A 21,889-nucleotide genomic window follows, 5' to 3' on the forward strand; every position below is an offset into this window, starting at 1 on the left:
GCTATTACCTAACATAGTTATATCAACACAAGGATGTCTCGCTATTACCTAACATAGTTATATCATCACAAGGATGTCTCGCTATTACCTAACATAGTTATATCAACACAAGGATGTCTCGCTATTACCTAACATAGTTATATCAACACAAGGATGTCTCGCTATTACCTAACATAGTTATATCAACACAAGGATGTCTCGCTATTACCTAACATAGTTATATCAACACAAGGATGTCTCGCTATTACCTAACATAGTTATATCAACACAAGGATGTCTCGCTATTACCTAACATAGTTATATCAACACAAGGATGTCTCGCTATTACCTAACATAGTTATATCAACACAAGGATGTCTCGCTATTACCTAACATAGTTATATCAACACAAGGATGTCTCGCTATTACCTAACATAGTTATATCAACACAAGGATGTCTCGCTATTACCTAACATAGTTATATCAACACAAGGATGTCTCGCTATTACCTAACATAGTTATATCAACACAAGGATGTCTCGCTATTACCTAACATAGTTATATCAACACAAGGATGTCTCGCTATTACCTAACATAGTTATATCAACACAAGGATGTCTCGCTATTACCTAACATAGTTATATCAACACAAGGATGTCTCGCTATTACCTAACATAGTTATATCAACACAAGGATGTCTCGCTATTACCTAACATAGTTATATCAACACAAGGATGTCTCGCTATTACCTAACATAGTTATATCAACACAAGGATGTCTCGCTATTACCTAACATAGTTATATCAACACAAGGATGTCTCGCTATTACCTAACATAGTTATATCAACACAAGGATGTCTCGCTATTACCTAACATAGTTATATCAACACAAGGATGTCTCGCTATTACCTAACATAGTTATATCAACACAAGGATGTCTCGCTATTACCTAACATAGTTATATCAACACAAGGATGTCTCGCTATTACCTAACATAGTTATATCAACACAAGGATGTCTCGCTATTACCTAACATAGTTATATCAACACAAGGATGTCTCGCTATTACCTAACATAGTTATATCAACACAAGGATGTCTCGCTATTACCTAACATAGTTATATCAACACAAGGATGTCTCGCTATTACCTAACATAGTTATATCAACACAAGGATGTCTCGCTATTACCTAACATAGTTATATCAACACAAGGATGTCTCGCTATTACCTAACATAGTTATATCAACACAAGGATGTCTCGCTATTACCTAACATAGTTATATCAACACAAGGATGTCTCGCTATTACCTAACATAGTTATATCAACACAAGGATGTCTCGCTATTACCTAACATAGTTATATCAACACAAGGATGTCTCGCTATTACCTAACATAGTTATATCAACACAAGGATGTCTCGCTATTACCTAACATAGTTATATCAACACAAGGATGTCTCGCTATTACCTAACATAGTTATATCAACACAAGGATGTCTCGCTATTACCTAACATAGTTATATCAACACAAGGATGTCTCGCTATTACCTAACATAGTTATATCAACACAAGGATGTCTCGCTATTACCTAACATAGTTATATCAACACAAGGATGTCTCGCTATTACCTAACATAGTTATATCAACACAAGGATGTCTCGCTATTACCTAACATAGTTATATCAACACAAGGATGTCTCGCTATTACCTAACATAGTTATATCAACACAAGGATGTCTCGCTATTACCTAACATAGTTATATCAACACAAGGATGTCTCGCTATTACCTAACATAGTTATATCAACACAAGGCTGTCTCTCTATTACCTAACATAGTTATATCAACACAAGTCTGTCTCGCTATTACCTAATATAGTTATATCAACACAAGGCTGTCTCTCTATTACCGAACATAGTTATATCAACACAAGTCTGTCTCGCTATTACCTAACATAGTTATGGATGTCTCGCTATTACCTAACATAGTTATGGATGTCTCGCTATTACCTAACATAGTTAAATCAACACAAGGATGTCTCGCTATTACCTAAAATAGTTATATCAACACAAGTCTGTCTCGCTATTCCCTAATATAGTTATATCAACACAAGTCTGTCTCGCTATTCCCTAATATAGTTATATCAACACAAGGCAGTCTCTCTATTACCGAACATAGTTATATCAACACAAGTCTGTCTCGCTATTACCTAACATAGTTAAATCAACACAAGGATGTCTCGCTATTCCCTAATATAGTTATATCAACACAAGTCTGTCTCGCTATTACCTACCATAGTTATATCAACACAAGGATGTCTCACTATTACCTAACATAGTTATATCAACATTAGGATGTCTCGCTATTACCTAACATAGTTAAATCAACACAAGGATGTCTCGCTATTACCTAACATAGTTAAATCAACACAAGGATGTCTCGCTATTTCCTAATATAGTTATATCATCACAAGGATGTCTCGCTATTACCTAAAATAGTTATATCAACACAAGTCTGTCTCGCTATTACCTAATGTAGTTATATCAACACCAGGATGTCTCGCTATTACCTAATATAGTCATATCAACACCAGGATGTCTCGCTATTAACTAACATAGTTATATCAACACAAGGATTTCTCGCTATTACCTAATATAGTTATATCAGCACCAGGATGTCTCTCTATTACCTAACATAGTTATATCATCACAAGGATGTCTCGCTATTACCTAAAATAGTTATATCAACACAAGTCTGTCTCGCTATTCCCTAATATAGTTATATCAACACAAGTCTGTCTCGCTATTCCCTAATATAGTTATATCAACACAAGTCTGTCTCGCTATTACCTACCATAGTTATATCAACACAAGGATGTCTCGCTATTACCTAATATAGTTATGTCAACACAAGGCTGTCTCTCTATTACCGAACATAGTAATATCAACACAAGTCTGTCTCGCTATTCCCTAATATAGTTATATCAACACAAGGATGTCCCGCTATTACCTAATATAGTTATATCAGCACCAGGATGTCTCTCTATTACCTAATATAGTTATATCAATACAAGGATGTCTCACTATTACCTAATATAGTTATATCAAGACAAGGATGTCTCTCTATTTCAACTTAGTTATATCATCACAAGGATGTCTCGCTCTTACCTAATATAGTTATATCAACACCAGGATGTCTTGCTATTACCTAATATAGTTATATCAGCACCAGGATGTCTCTCTATTACCTAACATAGTTATATCATCACAAGGATGTCTCGCTATTACCTAAAATAGTTATATCAACACAAGTCTGTCTCGCTATTCCCTAATATAGTTATATCAACACAAGTCTGTCTCGCTATTACCTAATGTAGTTATATCAACACAAGGATGTCTCACTATTACCTAATATAGTTATATCAATACAAGGATGTCTCACTATTACCTAATATAGTTATATCAAGACAAGGATGTCTCTCTATTTCAACTTAGTTATATCATCACAAGGATGTCTCGCTCTTACCTAATATAGTTATATCAACACAGGGATGTCTCTCTATTTCAACTTAGTTATATCATCACAAGGATGTCTCGCTATTACCTAACATAGATATATCAACACAAGTCTGTCTCGCTATTACCTAATATAGTTATGTCAACACAAGGCTGTCTCTCTATTACCGAACATAGTTATATCAACATAAGTCTGTCTCGCTATTACCTAACATAGTTATATTAACACAAGGATGTCTCGCTATTACCTAACATAGATATATCAACACAAGTCTGTCTCGCTATTCCCTAATATAGTTATATCAACACAAGGCAGTCTCTCTATTACCGAACATAGTTATATCAACATAAGTCTGTCTCGCTATTACCTAACATAGTTATATTAACACAAGGATGTCTCGCTATTACCTAAAATAGTTATATCAACACAAGTCTGTCTCGCTATTACCTACCATAGTTATATCAACACAAGGATGTCTCACTATTACCTAACATAGTTATATCAACACAAGGATGTCTCGCTATTACCTAAATGTAATATAGTTATTGGCTTATGCAATGATTATTATAAAATCATAGATTTATTCTTATATAACTATTCGATATATCTATAATATAATCAGAGAAGTATATCTACTGGATTCATTTTGAATAAGTGTTCCTACACGATATAATTATTATTAGATCAAAGAGTTATTCCTACGCAATATAACAATAATAAGATCACGTGGTAGCATGTATTCCTACGCGTATCCCCTTAAAAGATTACAGAAGTCAGATCACAGAAGTATTCCTACCAGCAAAAAACTGTAGAATAGAAAAAAGGAAGTATTGCTACGTAATATAGGTAATATACGATCACAGAGGTGTTTAAATAATATATTGAATATTTCACAAGTGGAATCCCGATTTTCGCAAAACAATTACACAAGATGATTTAAAAATTTCAAACATTAAATATAAAACTTTGAGGGGTAAAAAACTATCCAGTAGTACAGGGCATAAATATATATATATAGGTGTATTATTATTAGTTTAACTGCGCAGAATCAACCAAAATATCTGTTCGTCCTTCTTTTAATGACTTTTTTTTATATAATAAGAAACTTGCAAAAATAAGTAAGGTACCCAAAGCATATCTCGGAATTTTAATTTTAATGTAGCACCAAATAGCATAGCAGGACTTTACTTTGAATTCATATGTATGTACAACAGAAGAGAGAGCAAGAAATCCACGGCAAGACCGGGATTCGAACCCGGGACCCTTCAAATTCCAGAAGGAGACTCCAACAATTGAACTAACTGGTCGTCGGCGTCGACCAAGTCCTGGTCATGTTCAAGAAAACACAATCGGAACAAATTATATTAGAAGAATGCCTTGGAAATTGTAGCAGGTAAAACTGAACATTTTGGTCATTAGCTGTGCAACCATTTCCCCTTGAAGAATGTAATTTTTACTGGATTCAAGCTAGCTTATTGTTCAAGTACTTAATTATGAATTAAGGCAGAATGTTCGTAGTTTATGCCGGGAGGGGGGATTGTCACCCGCGGTGTTATTTGATGGTAAAGGTATTTGTTCTTGGTGTCTGTGGTTGGATTACCGGACTATCGAAAGGTCGTTCTCTTACCAGGCGTCTGCTGATGGTGGTGATAATTCCTATATCACAGGTTCTGGTTGTCTGCGCATTTTGTAGGAACTATACCAAACTCTCTCACATCCAGAAGAATAAGTCAACTCTCTTTGTAAAGAGGTATGGAGCGTCTTACTAAAGTGTTGTCTCTTGGAATTTGGTGTATATATTTCCTAGGAAAGTCTTTCTTTTTGTTCGCTTTTGCTAGTTGAAAGACCTGTTTTACAAAACCTGCTCCATTGTTAATTAAGAATTAAGGGTAGTCATACGTTGTAAAATAAACTTCCCGGGATTGATGTACATTTGTACTGATGTAAGTCTTTTACATGTTGGAACCAAAAGTATTGCCTAGCGCTGCCTCGATAAGCAAGATATGCAGAAGGAAGTATTTACATAATGACCTGTGCAAAGGTTTTCTGTTTCAACGATGGTATCTTGCAACGTAAATATAGGTCAAATCAAAGTAAAGGCACGTCCTAAAAGTGAGCAATAGGGAGATCGACGACAACATCTTAATCACTATCAAATACCAAATCAATACAACACTTATTTACTGTAACGTCACGCTACCACAAATGGATCAATTTTGACAGTTTTTCAGTGATATTTAAAAGTTCAGATCTTGTATCTGGAATGTTTTCGATTCTTGACAAAGACTACCCATGGTGGTTCATTTTGAGAAAGAAAAAAAATCTAGGTAATTTGTTTCTGAAAATAGAACGCTAAACTCGTAGTGACATTTCGTTCGTTTTCCGGTCATGATTAAGTACCGAAATTGGTACACCATATCCCAGGCTATGAAACTTGTTTTTATTTCTATTAGTTGATGTGCCGATTGCAGCAAAATATATTGCTTTTATAAATACCATACTGAACTTCAATTGCATAAAACACTTTCATATTATCCGGTTATAAAAAAACAGAAATCGACATTTAAACATGTTTATAATTAACCCATTCAACATTAATTCTGATAAATATTTCTTTTGTTATACTGCCAGAGGCAAATGCTCAAATTTATTTTGAAAGTACTATTCGAACCATTTTCTGACCTTGTACCAAAATAGGATGTACCAATTGTGGTAGCGTGACGTTAAGTGTGTTAAGCATGATAAGTCATCAAACTTGCTATGCTGAATGTACAGCTTAAAGAAACAATTTAATGAAGGAAATCACAAAATTCTTCATGAGAACAGATTTGGAATACTCCTTATGTAAAATTCGTGTCTAGAAATTGATAAGAGACAATGTTTTCTGGTGTTCTTAATCTCTTTAGAAGAAAACCTAAACTGTACAACCATACATTTTAGCGGCAGCTGTACGCTCCCTTTATTCAGCTCATTTCTTTGGAATGTAAGTACCGGCATTTATTCTGAATAAATGGCATCTTCCTAACAACATCTAAATGAGTAAAATGTTTTCCGTTTAAAACTACTGATCAGTGATATCGTACTTTATTAAGTTTGAAAATCTCCCTTTGGTACCCTCCTACGTGCATACTCTAATTAAACCTTTTTTTTTATCCAAATCAAAGCGTGAACACAAATATCTCATTAGATTTATTTATTATATTTTGTGATACGAACGGCTTCAAATGTCGTTAAGAGGTATACATGTTCAGTTGCTAATTGATATTAAGGGCGTTATTTGCCCCTTTGACAAACTAGTCTGGACGAGACGGAAACAGAAAAAGATATCGACTTAATAGTTGTTATACTGTAAGTCTTATTATCTTTTATATAAGACGCATTGCTGAGTATATTATACAAAAGGTCTTTATTCAGATTGATCATGTAATGAATTAACATACCACACAATAATTACAATGTAAAATATGCATACAATAGAACAGTATAAGAAATAATTTCACTAATTCTTGGTACATTCATGGATACATTGTGGTAATATATTTGCTATGAAAACAATAATAGTAGATTGCTACAAGTATAGTTATTATTAGAGTTAGGGTTAATAAGAGTATAAAAATAGCACGTCATTGGTCTGTATCTCAGAAACCGCAACAGTTCATTGCAGATTATGACAGTTTGACATGCTTCTATTTACGTTTTATACATGTATCTCACCGCCATCTTGCATTATCTCATAAGAGTTATACGACAGCTTCTAAACATTAACATGATGTAACAACTAAACAATATGACTTACATATAGATGCTTTACTATTTTTGGAAACATCTATGCATTGACTTAAATAAAATTGAATGGACACATAATTATTTAGTTATCAAGTATATAGAGATTAACACAAAACACTCAAGTATGTCCTTTAAACACAATACATATATACAGTTTAATGAGTTAGGTTATTCACAAGGATATCCCATGTAAGCGCTCTCGGCTGAATGCTTAGACAACAACTTCTACTGTTACAGGTACCTTAAAAATAAGCTTATATTTTATTCGGGACTAATAGCGCAGACAAATAAAAACAAAAGATATCTCCAAAAGATTCATCAGTTTAGAAACGTGTCGCAAAATGTCAGGACCGACTGGTCCCTCAGTCATAGCTTGACAAAGGGACAAGTCGGTCTTAAAACGTTGCGACACCTTTAATACGTACATTGTTTGTGTAGAAAGTAAAACTTTGATATTAAAACAATATATGGTATGACTTCCAGAGAAGGTCATCGCTTTGTCTATGTGTACAGGAAACCCTGTTCTTCATAAATAGTAATTGAGCAACAGAGACGTCACAAATGACAAGATGGAGAAATTTCCTTCGGAAGGATGTATAGATAAGATTATTCAAGATTTAAGGATGTAATATTGAAGAAAGTCTTCGGTAAACCGCGGCATTTTATTCGAAAATTTCATCATTTGGCTTTAACCACCGTGTCAATACCTCACCCCACGGTCTATTTATATCATTAAGTGATATTACATACGTGATACAAACTGTTTTATGCTGTTCACAGTTTTAACCAGTTATTATTCATCCTCCAATAAGCTGCTGAAGCTACCCTATTGTCTTCACTTATTGGACAGCTGTGATATCACATTCTAGAGAACATTTTGGCGGAGCCAAACTGGAGTACTTCAGCTATATACATGTAGGTAAAACAATAATAACAAACACATGGATATTTTTAATAAAATATCAACACAACACACAGATGTCAGTGATGTACTATATATAGAAGACAGCAAATTCAACAGCTATATTACCGGTGGTGTATATATCTGTGGAATTCAACACATTCATAAGTCATCAGCTTAAGTACTGTACTAGCGGTGTATATATCTGTGGAATTCAACACATTCAGAAGTCATCAGCTAAGTACTGTACTAGCGGTGTATATATCTGTGTAATTCAACACATTCAGAAGTCATCAGCTTAAGTACTGTACCAGCGGTGTATATATCTGTGGAATTCAACACATTCAGAATTCATCAGCTTAAGTACTGCACCAGCGGTGTATATATCTGTGGAATTCAACACATTCAGAATTCATCAGCTTAAGTACTGTACCGGTGGTGTATATATCTGTGGAATTCAACACATTCAGAAGTCATCAGCTTAAGTACTGTACTAGCGGTGTATATACCCGTGAAAATCAACACATTCAAAATTTAACAGCTACCTGTCTACTTCTTGTGTTATTTAACTTATTTTCAATATTTACTTTTTCAGACAGGTCTGGGATGATGTCGCTTTGAACAGTAAAATCTGGCCTCTTATTTTCCTCTGTTTTATTTCCAAAATTTCACTCAAGGCTTAATCAATGAAATCATGTTTCCTAAACGTACAGAAAGTTTGTATGAGTTATTAAAATTACCTCCTCAGTGTAAGAAGACCTTGTGCTTAATGAACACATGTGCATTCCACAGACACCAACATCATGCATTAAGGTTGCATGAGTGTAGCAATAGATTCGTTCCTAATTTGTCCAATACGTTGAATGAGTCAGTTAACACCAACAGAAAATGTGTTACCTGAATCAACATGAGAGGCACTCAGATGGGACTATGTTTTAAGTTAGATATAACCCTCAAACTGTCCAAATGGTGGGAGATTGACAGTTGTCGGCCTATATCCATAGCATATAGTGGTTATTCTAAAATTGATTCCTGCTTCAATGATATTGTATCATTTATGTATTTTGAAGATGGTTCTTTACAACGAAACAAAATGTTTTCTATGAAATAAAAAAATTTGATATATTTTTCTTTTATGAATATTTTATTTTCACTTTCTTTAAAAACCCGCTGCAGTATCATTTTGCTGTATGAACATGATTTATCATACATCAAGTGTCGTAAAATTTTGCAATGTCTATGAATGTAGTACACTTCTTCTGAATTGCATAACGAAAAATATATATAGGTATTGCAAAACCACTGACAGTAACAGGAATTTGGATATTAAAAGACTTAAATTCATACTACATTGTATGACACATAATTGTTTAAATGAGAGTTTATGATTTTTCACTGTTATCTGATTTGAAGTGAAGACGTTACTTTGTCAGAGTGACAGTACTACATGTACTACATGTACTACATGTATATGCATAGTTATCAACTTTGTCAACTATGCAAAACACAACCATTAGGCCTAAATAAATAAAAAGTTACCTGTTTCGCCGTGGTTAGATATAACAGAAATATACATCCAAAATCAGCTGTTTTTCAATATATACAAATATTATTCAGTAAGATAAAATTGTTCATTGCTTGTTATATTAAAAAGCCTTTTGAATTCGCCTAGTTCGTAACGATTTTGTCCGTACAATACATAATCTCTTCCGTGGTGTCGTGTTACCGGATACAACGGTCTTTTAGGGGGAAGGGCAGGCTGCTGCACGTACACGTGTCTGGAATATGCTGGATTCGAATCTGATGCAGACGTAGTCTGCTGGGTGTATGCACTCATTTGATATTGAGGTACTTTCCTGTCTTCACATACCTGGTTATCATAGTATTGGGCTGTTACATGATACTGAGGATTTTTTTTCCATCCATCGTCTATCGGAGGCGATGTTTCCTCCTTAGTCGGGTCTCCGAAAGGATGTGTTCTGAGGGTGGTCATCATATTCTTGCCGGAAGAGGGGCCCAAGGTTTTGCTTAAGCCTCGGCTATGCATACCTGCTGTAGTTTTCCCTCTCTCAGCCATTTTTTCTCTCTTTTTCTCTTCTTTTATTGGTTGAACGATTCCTTTCGTAAGAATTGGTCCATTCTCGTGGAGTAGTAAGGGCGGCCAAACGTTGTATGATACAACTGTCCCACTGTTGGTGTACGGCTTGTACATGTTGGTATCGAAAGAAACGCCAACGGTCGCCTCCCCACCGATAACCACGGGCGGGTCCTGAACGCACATCAGCCAGCATATCTCTAGACACTTCTTGAAAAAGTCGGGTATCCTCTCTGCCCTGTCCACAATCTGTTTTGTACCATATTCCTGTAAATCAGACGAATACATTTGCCAAGTACCAAATTACACATCCGAAAACTTCAGGTAGAGGTATGATCTATGTTTTTATGTACTGACATTGTCCTCGTACAACTGTAATCCATTTGAAGTATGAAGTATAAGTTAATAGGACAATGTTGTATCATAATAACGCAAACCGAGGGGGATGGGGTTGGTGGGTGTTGAATAGATCATTTGATTTAATGAATCATTACGTGTCCCCTAGGTAACATACGTATGCAATTGGATCAATGCAATAACGTTTGGTTTGACCGTGACCGTAAACATAGTTTTTATACATGTATATTATGTTTACACAGAAGGATCACAATTGATTGAATGAGAACATTGTAATTACCCAGCAATGACAAACGAAAAGTGTATTTGCCTACCTATTTAAATATAATTCTTCTCTATGATCGGATGCTAACATATTCATATGATGACTTGAATTATACCACTTACGATTAATATTGCTTCTGATATAATGTATTTAAAATACTTTGATGACAATAGCAATAGCTTTCACAGTTTACAAGATAAAAAATTGTAACGTTGAAATCTTAGTTAAACAATATTAAGGTGGCAGAAAGTAATCTCCGTCTGTTTAGTTAAATGAATAGGAAATACATAGTAAACTACAAATATCAGTTCTTCTTATTTATAGAAAGGCTCCATTACCATACAAAACTCAAATAGAATACCGTTTTTTATATTTTGGTACCTTGCGAAAAGCTCATATGTCTACACACAAATGGTGCTAATTACCTTTAAGATGTTTTCCACGGCCTTTGTCGACATCTCCTTCCGACACTCTTTAAGATGTTTGAATGTTGATTTGGCAATCATTGGGTTGATCGTATCTCCCCATGCTGGTTTTGGCACTCCCTTAGTGCATTATGTAAAATAGGTACATTCAATCGCCTTATAAGACATTTACATGTATTTTTAAGTAAATAGTTTGATTAGTAAACATTTTAGAGAAGGAATTCTATTTTCATGAAGATTGCTTATTAATGTGTGCCATTTTCCTTCCTATACGTTTCTTTTAGTAAAAACTTTGAACACCAACTTATCAGATTATAAAATCTCAATAACAATATTTAGCCTACGTCCAATTCACAAAATCTACAGTTTGTCCTTTAAATTGACCTTTTCTCTAATGGTTGGAACAATTATCGGAAGTTTTTATTCGCGAAAGAGAAATAGAGGTTTCACGACAAACGACTGTTGATTAAAATATTTATCTAGCACAAATCTATTCATTGTCGGTATAAAGGAAATAATCTTCAGGGAGTTTGATAAACATAAAACACCAATCACAACATATGGTACATGTAGTTCATTCCACATTCATTTATCATGCGTTGTCAAGTGATTGAAATAGTTGTTTAAAATTGGAAAGTAAATTTAATCTAGCCAACATGGCAAACTTAACGTTGCTTTGTATAAATTATTTTTCAAATTATAAAAAAAATACCATCCGCGACGGAGACATGACTTGTGATATGAGTTATATCAAACTAGAAAATATCCACTTACTGGAAGGGCTGGGTTTACCAAAGTCATCTGTAGTGATACCATCTGCTTCTCTGATAGCTCTACACAAAGTTGGTGAGACTTCTGTAAAATAAATGTCAAATTTGACTATCCCCCTGTCTTTCAGCAAACAGGTGTTTTTTTTCCTACTAGCAGAGAAATATTGGACTTTTTATCGATATCTGGGAAGAATCAAAACATTTGTAAAACCCAAAATTAAGTGCTAACAATGTTCAGGCCCTTGAAACGTTTAAGTCCAACTCAACCGACTTAACAAGCCACGCCACTTGAGAGTGTCAATTTAGTTGACTCGGGTATACTTTGTATTATCTTATCTGAAAAAGACTCGCTCTGTTACCAAACAAAACAATAGTTCAGGTTTTGACACGACATATAACTAATCAAGATTAGGATTTCATGTGAACCAAAATGCAAAATGACTGGGTCATATTCAATTAAAAGAAATACCAATCATTATCGGGAATATACCTTAAATTTGTTACGGTATAAAGAAATAAATCATACTTGTCTTCAAAAAAAAAGTACAATCAAATATTTCTTATTCATATACACATTTTCCTGCCACTGAAATTTGATTGGTAATATTTTGTAAATCAAATATGAATTTGAGGGAGCCCACAACGATTTGTATATTGTAATTTAAACAAAGTGGTAGCCTTCTGTAGATAGGAATACCTTTACACAAATGTAATCCGTTTTTCAATTTCCTGGGTATGCTGCAGATTACGAAGAAACGGTCACCTTTTTAACAAGAAAGTTTGAAATACTACTCTCGAATAATCAAACACGTAACATTCGATAATTTCGCTTCTTGAAAGAACGCATTTTTTTCAGAATTGACTACACGGAATGTATATTGCTTTAGCTTTTTATAAGGTTGTGTTGAAAGTAATGCAAATTGCATTGATGTTCCTTATGTTGAATAACTTAGTAGCATACGCGCTTGCCAAATTAACCTTAAATGCTTATGGGTATATATTTATACCTTAAGAACTTCAAGCAAAACTTTGATGCCAGCTTCTTCATCAAACCCAGTTCCACACAGTATATCCAGGGCGTCCGTCCAATCATTATCATACAACTCGGAATACTTCTCTCCCAGTTTCATGGCTCTGTTGGGGTCACTGAGGTCTGCGATAGTCGGGTTGTTGTCACTCAGCTTCGTCCCCAACTCTTTACTCAACCTGTTTATATATAAAGAATACTCCATGATTTTTAACATCACAAACTAATATTACAGGTGAATATTTTCCATTCGGAAACTGTTCGGGATTTTCCGTCAATCTGTTTAAGTAATGGAGGACCAATCATGACGTGACGTCAGATTCAAATTCTGACGGAATTAGTCGAATGCAACACAATGGAATGTTTTTGAAAGAAATGTGTTAAATACCATCATCAATGTTAAGAAAAAAAATCATCTTTACATTATATTTACATTATATAAACGTTCCTAGTATATAACCACGTGCCTCCTTAATTTTAATATATCCATGTACCCGAAATGTTGGTAACATACAAAGGTCTCATTGTTACATTTATATATACGTCTCTAAGTCCGAACTCTATTATTGTTTTTTTTTTAATTTTACAACAATTATGAAACAAGTTTTATCAAACTTATATTAATCTCTGTTGTTGGTCCGAAAGTTAGCGCGCGGGGGGTCTAAATGTGGGAGGACACCGGATTACCCGGAGAAAACCCACGTGGTCGGGTATAGGTGCCCCCATACCTTTTCACGTTCGATCGGGGAATCGAACCCCGGCCGCCTTGATAAAGGGCGAATGTGATATCCACTGCGCAACCCGACCGCCCTTAAAGAACTCGATTAGGTATATATACACAAACGCTCCGAACCTTACATCCGGTCCCTACTCGATTGGTTATAAACTAGCACTTCCTGGTCATTGCTCGATGTGTTCATACAGAAACACATATATTTCCAGTATTTTAAACACTTCAGCAGCAGAATATTTTATTAAAAAAAAACCAAACCTTACAAGATAAAAACGAAAGAAAAAATGAATACATACATAAATAAATGTCCATATTTTACTTGTCAGTTTTAAATTAAACTTAATACAAACAAACTTCAAAACATGGATATTTTGCCAAAATATACCTAACTGCGTATTACTAAGGACTGATTGCTGTACAAGATAGTTGCTTCTCTTAATGGTTTAACGTAACCTTATAGCTGGTATAATTCTGACAGGTTTACATGAAACATTAATCTAATAATAACTGATCTGCAGGAGCCAAAAAATGCATATTTGTAAAGACACTTTACCCTTTTGCCACATCTTCACATATAATTTGGAACAAGTTTGACATGTAGATTTATAATTTTGAATAGTGTTTCACTACCAAGTCCTTAATGGATAAAATATTTAAGCAATCAAAAAATGTATAGTGCATTAGATATCGTTTGGCTTTTGAAAAACGAAGATTTTCAGATCGATTTTTCATTACTTTATATTTCCGTTGATTATTGAAGCAATACACTGCATAGATGTAGCAAACCTAATGGTATAACTACCCTATGTGTCACAGACAAACTGAATGGTGCGCGCTAGTGCATAACGATAAGTTTGATTGTGCTATGAGAAAACGCAAAAAAGGTATGTGTCTTTCCAAGCATTCACATTTTCAGAACGCCGCAAAAATAACAGCTGACAGCACGCGCTATTTCACAGACAAAATTGAAACGACGAAAAACACAACTTTCGTTATTAATTCCTTTTTTTCTTTTAGATATAGAATATTTCCAATTAGCTAAATATAAACAAATAACGTTTGTAAGGAATTATTCAAGTGTCGTAAAACATTTAACCGATCATTTTATTTCGGCCTTTATTCTTACACCCTGCAAAGACCAACTTCAGTTATAGTCTCATAACATGAAATTGCTAAAGGCAGTACTTTTAATTAGTAGTGATACAGTAAGGCTTTGTCACACCAAATGTAAAATATTTCAACTTATCTCTCAAATACGAAAATAAACACAAATATGAAAATGATGCATTAAGGCTGATTCGAAACAAAATCTAACGGATGTCAGAAGCCCTCCGTGTTTAAAAAGTATCCCGCTTAAAAGGAAAAAGAAAAAGAAAACTATCCGACGTTGTTGCCGTACTTATAAGTCTCAAAATTAAATTGTCTGTGTTCCACCTTAGGTCAGGAGTAATTAAATTGTGTTACAGACAATAACTACTCATTATTACTTTAATTGACATCGGAGATTGTACTCATGTGATATCCATTATCAAGACAGAAAGTAAAATCCATTCCTATACATGTTTAAATCTGTATGCAGATATGCAATACAGTATTGTTTCCAGAGAATTTCAGTATACACGCAGTTGTAACATCTACTGAAAGATGATAGTTTTATTTGATAATCGAACAAAGATCACCGCAAGCTTAAAAATAAACTAATCTCAAAGGCAAAGACAGCAGATGTAATAGCTTTTCTTACCTTGATAGCATCTCATTTTTATCAAACAAGGCAGCGTCTTTCTCGCTCTTTACTTTCCTCAATTCGTCCTCTCTACTCTTTAGGTCTTCTTTCTGTTTCCTATTTTCCTTCTCCAATCCATCAAGCATGTCCTGATGCTGTCGACATTTGACATATAATGACTTTTTCTCTTCCTGCAATTTCTCGTTCTCTTGTATTAGGGCTCGAAGACTTTCTTCGTATTTTTCGAGTCCCTTTGTAAATGCATCCGAGTTAAGCTCTTCCAGTTTTTCCCTTCTAGTTTCCAGGATCTTCTCCTGAATGTTAAGATTGGAAAAAATAGCAAACTTTAAAGAAGCTCAAGCTCGAACTCAAAATAGGAAAAGTATGACAAAATATGAAGAGAAGAAAAACTTACAAGAAAGAAAACCTTCAAAATACAAGGGAAATCAAACATGGTTCTAGAAAATTAAGCTTCTTTTCCTTCATCGAGAACAGCCGCCATGTAACTCAGGTCAAATCCAAGTAGTGTAACGTCCTCATAGCCAGAACAGGGGTAGTGACCACAAAATACAAGGCACACTAATAGGCTAAATTATAGACATCAACTTTTATATTATACGAGGATAAATCATATTTCCATACTAAATCATGATGTCAATCGTAAAACGTGTCCATAATCTTTATCAATCATAAAACTTGTCCAAAAGTTTCATCATCGCACGGTAGTCTATTGGTAGGACGCCGGGCTCGTGACCGAAGGGTTGTGGGTCGAGTCACGTCATGGCACTGTGTTGTATCTTTGAGTAAGATACTTTACTCTGCTTGTTTCTACTCAGCTTTAAACGAGTGTGTGGTTGGGCAGTGCTAGAATTGTTGAATGCTAGCTGTGGGCGCCGAAATGGCAGCACCGGCTGGCTGTATGCTCCCCAAGGTTGGGAGAAAGACATTGGCTGGTTGCAAAGGCCCTATAACCAGGGACAACAATTTGTGAATCGCTTTGAGACGACCTACGAACCAGGTTGTGATAAAGCGACATAAAAGAACCTCGAATTATTATTATTATTATTAATTATCAATCGTAAAACTTGTCCGTAATCTTCATCAATCACCATCTATCGAAATCTTTTTAACTTTTTCCTTAAGCAGATGAAATCTATGACGCAAATTGTGATGTTCGGAACAAGCCCTTGCATAAACTAATCAACTGCGACATGTACATATTGTTGGTAGGGGAGCAGGCGTGTTACAGCTAAATAAGCGACAGATCACGTATCATTAAACTCTTAGTTATCGTAGTAAGCCGTCAAAGATTGTTTGAGCTAATTGAAATTCACATTCCATTGACTTTATTTCTTGATTATACAGTGCCAGTTATAGAATTATAACCCTGAATTAATGGCACTAAGAATGATAGTGAGAAGTGTTGATCACAACTGGCAGAGCCAGCGATAAATCGTTATTTATGAAATTTCGGGATCCAATACAAACAAGGTTGATGATTATCGTATCACTCACCAACATTCGGACAAATTGTTATACAGAGGCATGATGGGCTAGTATTTCATACACGGTAAAATGGTTATCAAGCAAGCGTATTGTTTGTAAACAACCTTAATGATAAAATACTTTTTCTGCCGTTACATGTACAAATATATATTTATCATGTAGGTCATTGATTGTGGAATTTAAGTCTGAGTTAGAAATGCTGACATGTGTTTGGTTTTCATTTTGGTTTTTATGTTAGAATTATTTTTGAATGATTGGCATAAAGGAAAATGCGGAAATATAACTTTAGATCATTATACTTATTAAATATTTAAAACTGTTACCTCCGAATTCGAAATATGTTCCTGTCTTGTTTGTTTCATGAACTCTTTGTACGCCTTTAGTGAAGAATCAAGATCAATCTGCTGAAGTTCGGACGCCACATGTAGGAGTTTGCGTAGCCCGCTGACCTCGCTCAGGTCACTTGGTCCTATCGTTGAGGGTAGCATGCTCTGCTTCCGAGGCTCGGCTTGAAGCAGCTCATTGGTTTGAAGTAGCATTGGTTTTGGGCTAATAAAAACAGCCCATATTCTTAATAGAGGGTTCTATTAGACTCCAACGTTTTGATAAGCAATCAACCTTTTTAGCAACCATAATGTGTAATTCATAGTTTAACAATGAATTTGTTATTGTAATGTGTCGTAAATGTCATTATATATTTTAACAACATTACAGTTCACTAGATATTCATATAGTATCACATGTTATAAGTGGAGAAAGCTTATCAGCATAATCATCTAGGTAGATAAAACAGACATACGGATATATAACTAAAGCAGTGTTCATGTAGTAAACAATGTTAAAAGGAGCATTTAAATAGATAAGAATTTAGATATAAACTTTATTTATTTTACAACCATTATGAAACAAGTTATTTCAACTGATATTAAGCACTCTTGTTGGCCCGGATGTTAGCGCACGGGGGGGNGGGGGGGGTGTCTTGTTGTGGAAGGAATTTGTTTTCTACTTTACAGCTAGTGTTGGATCCTAACTTCAATTTTACCTTAATCGATGTTTGACTCACACTGACCTTGATGTAGATCGTCCATAATTCATGTGTACATTACTGTGTGTGCCGGTTGAAGGCCTTCCACTCGTCCTTTGCTGATAATATGCCATTTTTCTAAAAGAAAATAATTGATACTTGCCTTTGTATTTGTTTATAGAAGAAGCCAGTTATGCTGCTGAATAAATATCGGATCCCACGCAGTATAATAATGTCATTATTTGAAACTTGACAGTAAGGTTAACAAAACATTATTGTTATTGTCTGCTACTTTCGGTTTGTATACATGTTACACTACATAACTTGTATCTACATGTATCGATTAGCACACGATGCGCCATTTTGTTAGTGTGCAGATAGCGTAGTTTTAATATACTGCCGATTTGTACAGATAATAAAATACCAACACTATAAATATGTTTTTATAATTATAGATAATATAGTTCCTTACCTGTAGTGGAACTTAGTCACTGCTATTGGTCCAGATAATAACGTGCATTACTATTTGGTACCTGTCCACAGGAGATACATACACAGCTCACTGGACAATCTGTCAAAGCTATTTCCGAGAAATGTTTATCTCCTTTTTCCAAACAAGGAAGTAGTACTTATAAAACATACATGGAAATACACATGTGAACACATGTATACTTATCTGTATTAGCTGTTCGAGGGTTTTAAATGTCAAGGTATTGAAGTTATTAATAGCTATGGAGTATGCGCTATAGCTGTAGTAGACACATGTGGTATAAGTTATAGGGATTTTTAATGTTTCTTCTTTTGTCCTCATGTTTATTTTGGGGTATATTGCCTTTTTGCTGACGCATCCTGCAAATGCCGTTTTCCAATTCTTAATGACCCCTGTTTTAATATGCTCAAAACGTTAAAGGCCCGAGATGAAAACCTACTGGTGAATTACGAGTAATTTTGGCACGAGCTTTTACGGTATTACTTCTATGACATTATGATGTATTTACAAAAGTCTATGGGTTATTTCACGCAAACTGTAGATACTTTATTTTATTTTAATCCTAATTTTGTGGCATGATGTCACTGCTGTATTTTCTATGATATATACATATGTTGTTAGTGACATTATAACATTGTGGCATGATGTCACTGCTGTATTTTCCATGATGTATACAGATATTGTTAGTGGCATTATAACATTGTGGCATGGTGTCACTGCTGTATTATGCATGATGTATACAGATATTGTTAGTGACATTACAACATTGTGGCATGTTGTCACTGCTGTATTTTCCATGATATATACAGATATTGTTAGTGACATTATAACATTGCGGCATGGTATCACTGCTGTATTTTGTATGATATATACAAATAGTGTTAGTGACATTACAACATTGTGGCATGGTGTCACTGCTGTATTTACTATGATATATACAGATATTGTTAGTGACATTACAACATTGTGGCATGTTGTCACTGCTGTATTTTCCATGATATATACAGATATTGTTAGTGACATTACAACATTGTGGCATGTTGTCACTGCTGTATTTTCCATGATATATACAGATATTGTTAGTGACATTATAACATTGCGGCATGGTATCACTGCTGTATTTTGTATGATATATACAAATATTGTTAGTGACATTACAACATTGTGGCATGTTGTCACTGCTGTATTTTCCATGATATATACAGATATTGTTAGTGACATTACAACATTGTGGCATGGTGTCACTGCTGTATTTACTATGATATATACAGATATTGTTAGTGACATTACAACATTGTGGCATGTTGTCACTGCTGTATTTTCCATGATATATACAGATATTGTTAGTGACATTATGACATTGTGGCATGGTGTCACTGCTGTATTTTCTATGATATATACAGATATTGTTAGTAACATTATAACATTGTGGCATGGTATCACTGCTGTATTTTGTATGATATATACAAATAGTGTTAGTGACATTACAACATTGTGGCATGGTGTCACTGCTGTATTTACTATGATATATACAGATATTGTTAGTGACATTACAACATTGTGGCATGGGGTCACTGCTGTATTTTCCATGATATATACAGATATTGTTAGTGACATTATGACATTGTGGCATGGTGTCACTGCTGTATTTTCTATGATATATACAGATACTGTTAGTGACATTATAACATTGTGGCATGGTGTCCCTGCTGTATTTTCTATGATATATACAGATATTGTTAGTGACATTACAACATTGTGGCATGTTGTCACTGCTGTATTTTCCATGATATATACAGATATTGTTAGTGACATCATAACATTGTGGCATGGTATCACTGCTGTATTTTGTCTGATATATACAAATATTGTTAGTGACATTACAACATTGTGGCATGTTGTCACTGCTGTATTTTCCATGATATATACAGATATTGTTAGTGACATCATAACATTGTGGCATGGTATCACTGCTGTATTTTGTCTGATATATACAAATATTGTTAGTGACATTACAACATTGTGGCATGGGGTCACTGCTGTATTTTCCATGATATATACAGATATTGTTAGTGACATTATAACATTGCGGCATGGTATCACTGCTGTATTTTGTATGATATATACAAATATTGTTAGTGACATTACAAAATTGTGGCATGGTGTCACTGCTGTATTTTCCATGATGTATCCAGATATTGTTAGTGACATTACAACATTGTGGCATGTTGTCACTGCTGTATTTTCCATGATATATACAGATATTGTTAGTGACATTATGACATTGTGGCATGGTGTCACTGCTGTATTTTCTATGATATATACAGATATTGTTAGTAACATTATAACATTGTGGCATGGTATCACTGCTGTATTTTGTCTGATATATACAAATATTGTTAGTGACATTACAACATTGTGGCATGTTGTCACTGCTGTATTTTCCATGATATATACAGATATTGTTAGTGACATCATAACATTGTGGCATGGTATCACTGCTGTATTTTGTATGATATATACAAATATTGTTAGTGACATTACAAAATTGTGGCATGGTGTCACTGCTGTATTTTCCATGATACATACAGATATTGTTAGTGACATTATAACATTGTGGCATTGTGTCACTGCTGTATTTTCCATGATATATACAGATATTGTTAGTGACATTATGACATTGTGGCATGGTGTCACTGCTGTATTTTCTATGATATATACAGATATTGTTAGTAACATTATAACATTGTGGCATGGTATCACTGCTGTATTTTGTATGATATATACAAATATTGTTAGTGACATTACAACATTGTGGCATGTTGTCACTGCTGTATTTTCCATGATATATACAGATATTGTTAGTGACATTATAACATTGTGGCATGGTATCACTGCTGTATTTTGTATGATATATACAAATATTGTTAGTGACATTACAACATTGTGGCATGGTGTCACTGCTGTATTTTCCATGATATACACAGATATTGTTAGTGACATTATAACATTGTGGCATGGTGTCACTGCTGCATTTTCTATGATATATACAGATATTGTTAGTGACATTACAACATTGTGGCATGGTGTCACTGCTGTATTTTCCATGATGTATACAGATATTGTTAGTGACATTATAACACATTTTTTGTATAGTGTTATAATTAAATGTTCGTTAGTGACATATTCCCTTAAGTTGTTTTATACGTCTGCCGGATAGATGTTCTATGTTGTCATTAATCAATAATAAATGTGACTTCTAAGAATATCTACACTCCTTCTGTTAACGGAT

The 21,889-nt window shown here is 34.4% G+C and overlaps 1 protein-coding gene across 1 annotated transcript; it reads right to left on the minus strand.

Moving 5' to 3' along the window:
* Positions 1 to 6,679: 6,679 nt before the first annotated feature.
* LOC110449488 lies at positions 6,680 to 18,774 on the minus strand. The gene is made up of 8 exons (XM_021496373.1): positions 18,580 to 18,774; positions 18,153 to 18,245; positions 17,407 to 17,632; positions 15,596 to 15,891; positions 13,102 to 13,300; positions 12,099 to 12,179; positions 11,325 to 11,444; positions 6,680 to 10,544 (listed from the first exon to the last, which is right to left on the minus strand). Exons 2-8 carry the CDS (start codon positions 18,239 to 18,241, stop codon positions 9,792 to 9,794), a joined length of 1,764 nt encoding a protein of 587 aa, XP_021352048.1. The 5' UTR covers positions 18,242 to 18,245; positions 18,580 to 18,774; the 3' UTR covers positions 6,680 to 9,791.
* Positions 18,775 to 21,889: the final 3,115 nt, after the last annotated feature.

The sequence above is a fragment of the Mizuhopecten yessoensis genome, unplaced genomic scaffold (assembly GCF_002113885.1).
Source record: "Mizuhopecten yessoensis strain PY_sf001 unplaced genomic scaffold, ASM211388v2 scaffold4627, whole genome shotgun sequence".
In the NCBI taxonomy this organism is placed as follows: Eukaryota; Metazoa; Mollusca; class Bivalvia; order Pectinida; family Pectinidae; genus Mizuhopecten; species Mizuhopecten yessoensis.